Consider the following 11,746-nt stretch of genomic DNA (forward strand, 5'->3'; position numbering starts at 1 on the left):
TTCATGCATTGGAGAAGGAAATGGCAACCCACTCCAGTGTTCTTGCCTGGAGAATCCCAGGGACGGCAGAGCCTGGTGGGCTGCCATCAATGGGGTTACACAGAGTTGGACACGACTGAAGCGACTTAGCAGCAGCAGCAGCAGCATACACACCCGGAGAAAACAGGCAGTTGGTATCTTATTTATTTATTAGAAATAGAGGGTATCATACTATTTGAATTTTCTGCAATTTGCTTTTTATTCTCCCTCTCGATGTATTCTGGAGACCCTCTGTGTCACAGGGTCACTTTATTCTTTTTAACGGCTGCCTAGCATTCCTCATACTTTATCAACTGTGGAAATGGAAAATCATATCTATGATGTGAATCACTACCAAACAGAAATTTGCCAAATGATTGGAAGAGGTAAAGCAATTCATAGAGAAGGAACTATAAATGGCTCCTAGTCACATGAAAAGATATTCAACCTCATTCCTGACAAGAGTAGTATCAATTAAAACTACAATGAGAGAACACTTTCATCTACCAGACAGGCAGTGATCAAAATGTTTGTGTACTCACTGTGCTAAAAGAGAGTGAGGTGACAGACAGAATCCACCCCCATCACTGGAGGATCAACTACCACAGCCTTAAAGAGAAGACTTAAGCAAGAGTGTCAAAGTTGAAAATGGACACACCCCCTTTAAGCTAGCAATTCCATTTGAGGGGATTTATGCCATAGATCTAATATCACACATGAGCCCCACGATGTGCATGCAAGGCTACCCACTCAGCCAAGACACAGTTTAATATTCATTCAGCAGCAAGGGACCAGTTCCATGAATTATGGCACACCCACACCACAAAATGGACAGACACGGGGGGCTCAACCCAGTGCTCTGTGACAACCTCGAGGGGGAGGGGGAGGAGGGAGGTTCAGGAGGGAGCGGACATATGTCTACCTGTGGCTGACTCATGCTCATGTATGGCACAAACCATACAGTAATTTGTAAAGCAATTATCCTCCAATAAAAAATAAATGGAGGCAGCATTGAAAAGGAAGAGGCACCTTTTTATGGACCAATAAGACAGGTTCTTAAGGACACTTTAGGTGCTAAAGAAGAAAGATTTAAAAAAGCACGTAGAATGAGCTACCATCTGTGTAAATTCATCTGATCGTAGGTAGACAGATAAATTTATTTACATCTGAGCAAGCACACTGGGAGAATACAGAAAAATCTACTTAATGGTGGTTGCCTCCCACAAGGGGAAATTGGTGGCTGGGTTGGAGATAGACTTGCTACTTTACATGTTTTTCTAACATTTAAATTCTGTGCCATACACATGTACTACAAAAACCACCAGCAAAATGCAGGTTTCTCTGGAAGCATCAAAAAAACAAAACAAGACAAAATGAATAATTCATCAGTGGCCAAAAATTAAGTTTAATTCAAAAAGCTGAGTTAGGGGACTTCCCTGGTAGTCCTGTGGTTAATAATCCTCCTGCCAACGCAGGGGACACAGGTTCCATCCCTGGTCTGGGAAGATTCCTCATGCAATGCAGCAACTAAGCCCATGCACAACTGCTGAGCCCATGTGCTGCAACTACGGAAGCCCGAAAGCCTAGAGCCTGTGTTCTGCAAAGAGAGAGGACACTGCAGTGAGGAGCCCAAGCGCTGCAATGAAGATGAGCCCCTGCTTGCCCCAACTAGAGAAAATCCAAGCACAGCAACGAAGACCCAGCACAGCCAAAAATAAACAATTCTGAGTTATATTATACTGTATTGCTATATACCAGGCCTGTAGCAGTGATAGCAATTCCATTCAATTCAAAATGTCCAAGTAGGAAAGAACCTTAGAGATCATTCCTTCTAGGCTCCATCTTTCAGAAAACAGTCACTTTACAAAGTCACAGTGCTGAGCAATGGAAGAGCCACCGTGGGAGGTCAGGCCTCCCACCAGGCCGCCCCGCCCTGCCTGCAGGACTCGCTGGCATTACATGTGAAAAGCAACAAGGGCAGATGGGTTTTTAAAATTTACCTGCCAGGCTCTGTCCAAGGAAGGCCACAACACACAAGGAGGGGGCTTGGAACACCTGAGGTGAGAGCCAGGTGGGGTGGAAAGGCTGGGCCTCTGAGGGTAGGGCCACCTGTGAAGCCCTAACCCCGTGGCTCCTTTCTCAGCCTGATGCCCGCCAGGGCCGCACCAGCACAGACATCCCTCAGAGTCTGTGTGTCCCCATTCCATCACACGACAGGGGACAACACAGGGACAGCAGTTGTCGCAACTGTTTAGTCACCCTGATTCCTGACTATACACCACAGCATCAGGGCTTTAGAAGTCACACTATGCATAAATCCATTATAACCAGGATTATAAAACTTGCCTGCCATCAAGAATGAGCAAAGTACAAGAAGAGGATTTCAGACCCTATGAAACCCCAGAAACCTCATACAGTCAAACACAAACGTGAGGTTTATTATTTCATAAGACATCCAGTGGAGAAGGCACTGGCACCCCACTCCAGTACTCTTGCCTGGAAAATCCCATGGACAGAGGAGCCTGGTGGGCTGCAGTCCATGGGGTCGCTAAGAGTTGGACTCGACTGAGCGACTTCACTTTCACTTTTCACTTTCATGCATTGGAAAAGGAAATGGCAACCCACTCCAGTGTTCTTGCCTGGAGAATCCCAGGGATGGGGGAGCCTGGTGGGCTGCCGTCTACAGAGTCACACAGAGTCGGACACAACTGAAGCGACTTAGCAAGACATCCAGTGATCTCACAAAAACATGAGATCACAGCACATCCCTCTGGACTTTGATGCAAAATAAATGACTTATATGGCACAAAATTAATCAGAGTGTTATTAGAACAGAGGTTGCTGGTACAGTGACGATGGAATCATTTTGCCTTGTTGAGTCGTGGACAGACGAGAAGGTGTCTCCTAAGGCGCCACCCAGGGATAGGAGGGCGGGGCACTCACCTGGAACACTGTGAGAAGGGCTTGCGGGAAATTATCGAAGGTGCTCCGCTTGGTTTGCGTTTCATCAAAATTAAACTTGCCGCCAAACAGCTGCATCCCCAGCAAGGAGAAGATGATGATGAAGAGAAAAAGCAGAAGCAGCAGCGAAGCGATGGACTTCATGGAGTTTAACAAGGATGCCACCAAGTTGCTCAGGGAGGTCCAGTGCCTGCAAGTCAAGACGAGGGGGTAAGCCTAGGGCGCCGTGTGGGGTGGAGCAGATGGTCCCCCCAAGTGGGGTCGGGAAACCCCTACAGTGAGCACACGCGTCCTCACCTGGTCACTTTGAAAATTCTCAAGAGCCGCACACAGCGGAACACAGAGATGCCCAGGGGAGACATGATTTCCAGTTCCACCAGGATCGTCTCGGTAATTCCGCCGCACACCACGAAGCAATCAAACCGATTGAAAAGAGAGACAAAGTACGCCTGGAGACCCAAGCTGTACATTTTGACCAGCATCTCACAGGTGAACAGAGCCAAGAGGACTTTGTTAGCAATATCTGGAAACACAAGGAGCACGTGTCCATGGGATCTCAGCATGGGAGCATCTCTGACCCCTGGTCCCCCACCTCCCCTCCCACCAGCCGCTGCCAGAAGGGCCCCAAGCTCTCGGCCCACAGTTTTGTTCTTGCCCTCTCTATAGAAATGTGGCAGGAACACCCATGGTCCGCTTGTCTTCCAGGCTCCGGTCTTGCTTCTGCTACCACCCAGACGTGTGCCCCCTAGAGAAGTTCCTTGGTTTCTCTGGGGTTTACTTTCACTGACTGTACAATGGGGAGGGGCAGCTTACCACATAATCTCTGTGGCTTTCGAGGCCTGAAAGCCTACAAGTCTGCATTTAGACCATAGTATTATTTTTATTTGTTTCAGTCACACAAGAAATCTGTCTGGTCTTACTTACTGCCCCCAGATCTAAGAAACAGCTGCCTGTCAAGGTCACTTCAAAAAATGCCACCCAGCAGGCTGGAGAGTTGAGTAGAAACAGATATAACTTGACATCAGGTAGGTCTTCACAATGGCTCAAAACTGTCCAACTCAGAAAGGGGTGAGCTCCCACACCACCCTGCTGGGGCAGTCGAGGTGGGCAAACAGCCACCACTTGCCGAGGAAACTACAGCGGAAAATAAAGCTTCCAGCGGGCACAGGGAGGAGGGATATGAGGTCCCTTCCAGCTGCCAGAGTCCTTGATCCCACACAGGGTTCAGACAATGAGCTGCTCTGGAGTCATTAGCTCCAACGTGCATCACACACCACATGACCCGGACCGCACACTCTGGCCAGGTGCGCCTGTGCTTGGCTCTGCCACCCTCCAAGTTCCACTGCTCGCTGGAAATGGTCCTGGACAACCACACGTCCATCTGAAAAGACTAGACTGCAGCTGGGCAGCCTCGGGGATCCCCTGTTTGGAGCAAAAAGGGAATGGCTTCTGCTTATACCTTGAATCTGTGTCAACCAGTCAGGCTGGTTGTAGTGCTCGGAGGAAATGGTTAAGGTGTTGAGAAACACCAGGACAATGACCAGCCAGTAAAACGTGACGGACTTCACAGCAGCCCTACACCTTCTGCGACTGAAGCGGTTCCAGCGGCGCCAGCGGCGGCTGTAAGAGAAGCAAACGTTACCCCCTGGATGACAGACACACACAGCACCTGATTAATATCGCTAAGGAATGACTGCACTCTGGAGGTCCCCACCAGGGTCGGGGTGCAGGGAGGAAAGAGGAGAACAAATGACACAGAAATGACCAGACCTCATAAGACAAATAACGGTGGTTTTAAAAGATGACTTTTTAAAAGCACAGTATTGACTTGATCATGCTATCTGTTTCCTTCCTATGGCTGCAGATAACCCCGTAATTTGTCATATGCAGTCCTCAAGCCGGTCAGGAAATCTAGATGTTCAGAGTCACCAGCTTGTACACATCCACAGTTCACATGCCCACCACGAGGCTCTCGGGTCTGATTGAGCTGTCAGCGCGCAGAGACGCCAGCTTATCATCCACATCTCTTGCAGCACCTCGATCATCATGTGGAATTTATCAGGCAGCCAAGGGCTCCAAAACCTGAGTTTTCCTTTTAGGGAACCCTTCAGTCCTTTCGTAAATCTGGGAGGTAGCTCTGGAGCCAGAGAGAGTCATCAATGCTGAGTAGGACATGAGTCGTACTCCTGAGTCATCAGGTGCCCTTTCTAACTAGCAATGCTCAAAATATACCTTTAGGAGGAGAGCTAATATTGAATCATGTTTCCATACAAATAAAATGAACTAAGCCAAACAGACAAGCAGCATGTTCTCTACCAACTCCCAGTTGCAGTATGTAATTAGAGTATTCTCTGCCTCAGCCCGTCTCCCTACGGGAAACATTCCCTGCCACGGGACGGTTTGGTGAAGGGGGTCTCAGAGAACGGCTGACCGAGTGGCAGTGTCAGCCCGGTCCGGGCTGTGCTCACAGACTGGGGTGGTGGGCGCTTCCTCTAGCACTTGAGTCAGGAGAATCTGCAGGCTGTGTCAAGGCTGCAGCCCTGGCTGACTCAGCTGCACTGCTCTGCTAAGAACATTGTAACCCAGGGACCAATGAAAGACTTGCGCCAGCTCTTTGGCAAGACCTGGAACAAGCGAGGTGCATTGTATTCCTGCTCTTGCTATGTGGGTTTCCGATGGTAACAGCAGCTGGAAACATGATAACAAGAGTAGAAAAATTCCACTGAGGACACTCAAAACTGTTCCCACAAGACTGGGTTTCTCCCATGATGCATAATGCAATACACACAAGCAAGGTGGCCTGAACGACATCCAGCCCAAGGGCACGCAGCCTTGTCCCTGCAGTCCCTATTCATGCTGCAGGGACAAGTGACAGATGTCTCCCAAGTCCGGGGGAGGCGCGGTCTGTGACCCCACCCGGTAACAGTATGAGGGCTGTGGCAGGCAATCACCCACACCAAGTGCTACGCCCAGGGTACTGCGTACAGGAGGAAGGAGAAGGGAGCCACAAGAGAGCTGAAGGGTCAGGGAAGGCCTCCTCAGAAAGCTGAATAAGGATTAGCCCAGGGTGGACAGGGAGAAAGCAGGGCACTCCACTTAGCTCCCGCCAAAGAGACTGGGTGGGAAGAACTAGAGTGTGTGGTCCATGTGACAGCTGGAGAGCAGTCCAGAATAACAAAGTGCGAAGTCTGGGAGGAGTGTCTAAATACCCCAGAGGTCAGAGGGTGATCTGGGGGCCAAATTATGAAGAAATTTAAATGTCCTCTGGCAACAGGAAATTCATGAAAGTGCTTTTCATTATGAAAACGCTGTTAATTTTTTTTTTTTTTTGGCCTCGCCACACATGCTGTGGGGTCTTAGTTCCCCAACCAGCGATCGAATCCATACCTCCCTCATTGGGAGTACACAGTCCGAGCTACTAGACTACCAGGAAAAGTCCCCTTAATTTTTTTAAAGACAGGTTTATTAAGATATAACTTACATATGGCAAAATTGACTTCTTTTTCTTCTAAAGTTTGTAATCACAACCACAATCAAGACGTAGAATATTTCTAGCACTCAAAAAAAAATCCTTAATGGCACTTTATAGTTAATCCACTGCTCACCCTAGCCCCTGAGAGCTACTGATTTGTTCTCTTTCTCTATTATTTTGCTTCATTCAGAATCCTATCAACAGAATCATACAATATATAGCTTTTTGAGACTGGCCTCCCTCATTTAGAAAAAGTTCATTTGTGATCCATTTGTCTCATTGATCTCTCAGTAGTTTTCTCCCTTCTTGTTGCTGAGTTTCAGTCCATCATATGGATGAACTATAATTTGTCTACCTTACCATCTGATGGGCATCTGAGTTATTTACAGCTTTCGGCAATTATAAACATATAAGTGTTGTATTTATCAATTATACATATATAATGTTTATGAATAAACATTCATGCAAAATTTTTTGTGTAGGCATCTATCTTCATTTTTCCTATATAAATACCTTAGAGGTGAATTGCTGGGCCATATGGTAAATACGCTGGACTTTGTAAGACACTGACAACTTGCTTTTAAAATGGCTGTGTCACCTGACCTGTAGCAGTATATAAGAATTTCCACTGATGTGCATCCTTGTCAAAATGCCAGCTTTCAACATTTGATTCATTCTATAGGTGCATCATGGTATCTCAGCTGTGATTTTAATTTGCATTTCCTAATGACCAGTGGTCATTTCATGTGTTTATTTGCCATCTACATGGACTATAGTCTGCCAGGCTCCTCTGTCCATGGAATTCTCCAGGTAAGAATCCAGGAGTGGATTGCCATTCCCTTCTCCAGGGAATCTTCCCAACCTGGGGATCGAACTCAGGTTGCCTGAATTGCAGGCAGACTCTTTACCATCTGAGCCACGAGGGAAGCCCCCTCTATGACTACATGCCTACTAAAAATCTAGTGTCCATTTTTATTGGGTTGTTTTATTATTACTGATACTATTCTTACGTATACTTGATACTAGTCCTTTCTAAATTCTGTTTTGCAATAATTTTTTCCTCCAGTCTGCAAATGATCTTTTTCTTTCAAGAAGTAGTAGTTTTAATTTTGATGAAGTCCAATTCATCAGTTTTTCCTGTTATGACCAGTGCTTTGGGCGTTGTACCCAAGAAACTTTTGCCTAACCCAAGGTCACTAAAATTTTCTATGTTTTCTTCTAGGATTTTTTTTTTCAAGATATTTTATTGATAGTTATGCTTTAAATTTCCATTATTTCTTCCCTTTAATATTTCTTATTGATACCATTCATTATTACTCCCTACTTAAAGTGACATTAATTCTCTAAAGCAAATATTAAAATTCAAAAAGAGGACAAAGGGCAAAATAGAAATAAACCATCAAAACAACAGAAAACAGAAAGCATGTTACTTCTTACTACACAAAGAGAATGCAATATATATGCACATACACAGACATATGTATAATGCTCTGCAGAAATCTCAGAGTTTATCAACTGGCTTTTTTACATATTGGGTTTAGAATATCAATAAATATTCTTTCACAACCCAGATATTAATGGCTGAGTATGGTCCAATAGCAATACTTTTTTTATTTTATTTTATTTTATTTTTAAACTTTACAATATTGTGTTAGTTTTGCCAAATATCAAAATGAATCCGCCACAGGTATACATGTGTTCCCCATCCTGAACCCTCCTCCCTCCTCCCTCCCCATACCCTCCCTCTGGGTCGTCCCAGTGCACCAGCCCCAAGCATCCAGTATTGTGCATCGAACCTGGACTGGTGACTCGTTTCATACATGATATTATACATGTTTCAATGCCATTCTCCCAAATCTCCCCACCCTCTCCCCCTGCAACAGAGTCCATAAGACTGATCTATACATCAGTGTCTCTTTTGCTGTCTCGTACACAGGGTTATTGTTACCATGTTTCTAAATTCCATATATATGCATTAGTATACTGTATTGGTGTTTTTCTTTCTGGCTTATTTCACTCTGTATAATAGGTTCCAGTTTGATCCATCTCATTAGAACTGATTCAAATGTATTCTTTTTAATGGCTGAGTAATACTCCATTGTGTATATGTACCACAGCTTTCTTATCCATTCATCTGCTGATGGGCATCTAGGTTGCTTCCATGTCCTGGCTATTATAAACAGTGCTGCTAGGATTTTTACAGTTTTACAAAAAGAATTCCATGGACAGAGGAGCTTGGTGGGCTAGAGTCCGTGGGATGGCAGAAAGATGGACCGACTGAGCAACCAACACTTCACCTTCAGTTCTATTCCACTTTAAGTGAATTTTTGTCCACAGTAGTAAAACACTGTTTCTAACTGAAAAATAATACTTATATGGGAAAGTAACAAATCACTGGTATACAGTTCAATGAGTTTTTACCAACTGATTATGTAACCTGCACTCAGAGCAAGTAAAACCATTACGAGGAACTCAGAAGACCTCTTGAACTTCCTTCAATGGAAAAAGTTTACAGCAGAAAAGTGACAGGAAGTATCTCTCTTAGAGGAAATGACTCTGGGAGGGTATACAAAAAGGGTTGATTAGTAGGCAAAACATTATTCATGGTTGCATCTTACTGATCTGTTTTTTTTGGGGGGGAGTGGTTCTTTGGCACCTACTACAGTTCTACAAGGCAGGTACTAACTGTTTACTGGGCAGGCTGATCTTCTACATGAATGTTAGAGCCCACAGTATAAAAAAATCAGGTCTAGAGCAATTCTACATAAAGTTCAGAAGGTAGAACATAAAAAGCCCACACAAGTTTAAGAAAAATTAGGGAAAGAAGATACTGACCTGAGCTTGGACTTTGAGATGGCTTGACTGAAAGAAAAACAGAAAGAATATGATTCCTGTTAGGAAGGCTCCAGGATATGTTCCCCTCCACCTTTCAGCAGAGATACCATAAAAGCCATGCATGGAAGCCTGGTTCCAGCACCGCTGGCTCCTGAAGTGAGCCAGCTGGGGTGAGCATGGAGCAGGGAGCCAGGCAAGAGAAGACTCTCAGCTGCCTGAGCAGCCCTGGCACAGGTGGAGGTGACAAGGGTTCTTCTCCCCCCACCCCCAAACTGCTCACACTGCAGCCAGCGGGGCTGCTCCTGCCCACAGCTCAGCCACGCATCTCCACAACAGCACGTGCTGCTGCTACAGTGAGAAGAGCCCTGGGCTTGGAGCTCCAGCTCTGCTCTTCACTCTACGAGAGCTCAGGCAAGCAGCACAGCTTTTTCAGCCTCAGTGTGCTCATCTGTAAAATGGCAAGACAAACCCATTCCCTACCTACTTCATGCTATTGTAGGAGGGCACAGCAAGGAGGAGGAGGAAAATTTACTTCATAAACTGTTGAGTTTCCTGCTCCTAACATCATTTTTATGCATCTCCACCAAGGAGATCAGATTCTCTTAAAAATGACACCTGTACTCGACAGGCATAAGACCTAAAGGACACCAGCAGAAAGCAAATAAAAGAGAATTGCGTGGGGCTCCCCCAAAGCAGGCGGTGCTTGGTGCACTGCACGCAGCTGGAGTGCCTGCTCCTGCAGCCCAGTGCATCCAGAAAAAAAGCCAATGTGTGCTCATGTGAAGGCATCCTCCAAGGTTAGGAGAGGGGGTGCAGGGCTCCAAACAAAGTGTATGAGCCGAGAAGGGCAGGGTCTCATTATCCAGCCACTATGCACAAGGTTGGGAGAGCCCGTAAATGAAGGAAACTTAAATAGGGAGCACATTCTGTGAGCAATTCTGCCATACAAGCCCTTCAAAGCACTGACGCCAGCACCAGGCTCAGAGAAGCCTTTACCCCCAGCGCCGACACCCAGAGGGCCCGGCCTTGGCAGCACCTCTTCTTCTCCACCAGCACCTAGTGGACACAGGGGAATTGCCAGGTTACCTGGCTCAGCCCAGGCAGGTTCCATCTCAGCAGGACGGACCGCTTTGGAGGACGAGGCAGGTGATATGCTGGGGGTCTGGGGGGCCAGGGCTAGGAGGGGGCCAAGGGGCCCAGGGTGAGCCCGCCCACCCCTCTTGCATCTGAGGCCATGGCTCCAGGCTCCACCGAAACCTGGGCAACTCACTCATATCTGCTTCTCTAAGAAGCCAGGAGGAGCCCAGAGGACAGCGCCTCAGCCCCACTCACCAGAGACTCCCACAGCAGCCTCGGTTCTCGCCTTCCCCGCTCACGTTCTCTGTGTTCACAGACTCCGTCTCACTGGTGGGCATGCTGGCTGCGGGGAGAAGAAACGCTTTAGATTGTGCCGTGGCTTCAGGAATTGGTGACGGCCAGGGAAGCCTGGCGTGCTGCCATCCACAGGGTCACAAAGAGTCAGACACAACTGAGCGACCGAACTGAACTGACTGACTGGATGCCCTGCGCACTCAAGGATGGGACAAACGCAATCTCTGCCTCCAGGATGAGCCTCTGGGAAGCTGGGAGGAGGGTGAAGAACATGATGAAGGGTCCCCAGGGACCTGACTGGCAAAAGGAGGTGCTGAGAAGCCCGGTGTCTCACAGAGGAGCCTTCACTTCCATGATCTGCCAAGGAAACCCAGAAAGTATCCCAACAGGAAGAGAAACCCACTATCCAACTTCCCAAGGAAAGAAGCCTGGGGACCAAAGTGAGCCCTGTAGCTGTCAGTGCCAGCGTACTCCTCTGATTTCCAGGTTTGCCCTGAGAGGCCGTCACAGCGTCTCAGTTACAGCTACATCTTTTCTAGTGCCCGCAAGAAGTACTCTAGAACATCTGTGAACAAATCTAAGATTTCATAAACAAATTCTTACTTTAAATATACTGAAGGAGAGGAGATATTATCAAGGGAGGAGCATATGAAGGTACCAAGCAAAGAATCTCTTTAAAAACGGAAGTATTCAACTCATTTTCCGTTAATCCTACCTGATGTTCTTCTGCCCAGCTTGTGAAGCCAAGATGCTGAAGGACGTCAGTTAGATTAACAAAAAAGACTGTTGACCAAAGATGCCTGCACTAGAGCTCAGAACATGGTCCTATGGGGAAAGAAGGTTTTCTCCCAACCAGCGACCAGAGGGCAAAGCTCTCTGTAGTCCTAGTGCACCGGTGTCTCTGGGCACTTCTTCCTTCCCCACAGCACAGCATCAAGCAGAAGCAGAGGAAAAGTTGAAACATACCCACTCAGGTCAGGAGGCCCAGGGACCCATTCAAGAGTCACCATCTGGCACATGGGTATTTTCTTCTCCTCCGCTTGATTCAACCCTAGAAACGTCTCCAACATGTGCTGGGGAGCAGGCGGC

The 11,746-nt window shown here is 46.9% G+C and overlaps 1 protein-coding gene across 2 annotated transcripts in view; it reads right to left on the reverse strand.

Annotated features, from left to right (window-relative positions):
- Positions 1–11,746, reverse strand: part of CACNA1D (calcium channel, voltage-dependent, L type, alpha 1D subunit) — a 349,684-nt gene that overhangs the window by 84,915 nt on the left and 253,023 nt on the right. Inside the window, exons 11-16 of one of the 2 annotated variants that reach the window (XM_010851679.1) lie at positions 10,619–10,706; positions 10,283–10,342; positions 9,287–9,313; positions 4,439–4,599; positions 3,277–3,502; positions 2,962–3,169 (exon numbers count right to left, since the gene is read on the reverse strand). In XM_010851679.1, the coding sequence (XP_010849981.1) occupies positions 2,962–3,169; positions 3,277–3,502; positions 4,439–4,599; positions 9,287–9,313; positions 10,283–10,342; positions 10,619–10,706 (770 nt within the window). The remainder of the gene's footprint in view (positions 1–2,961; positions 3,170–3,276; positions 3,503–4,438; positions 4,600–9,286; positions 9,314–10,282; positions 10,343–10,618; positions 10,707–11,746) is intronic. The other variant, XM_010851678.1, reaches the window with a different exon arrangement.

This window comes from Bison bison, unplaced genomic scaffold (genome assembly GCF_000754665.1).
Source record: "Bison bison bison isolate TAMUID 2011002044 unplaced genomic scaffold, Bison_UMD1.0 scf7180017864304, whole genome shotgun sequence".
NCBI lineage: Eukaryota > Metazoa > Chordata > Mammalia > Artiodactyla > Bovidae > Bison > Bison bison.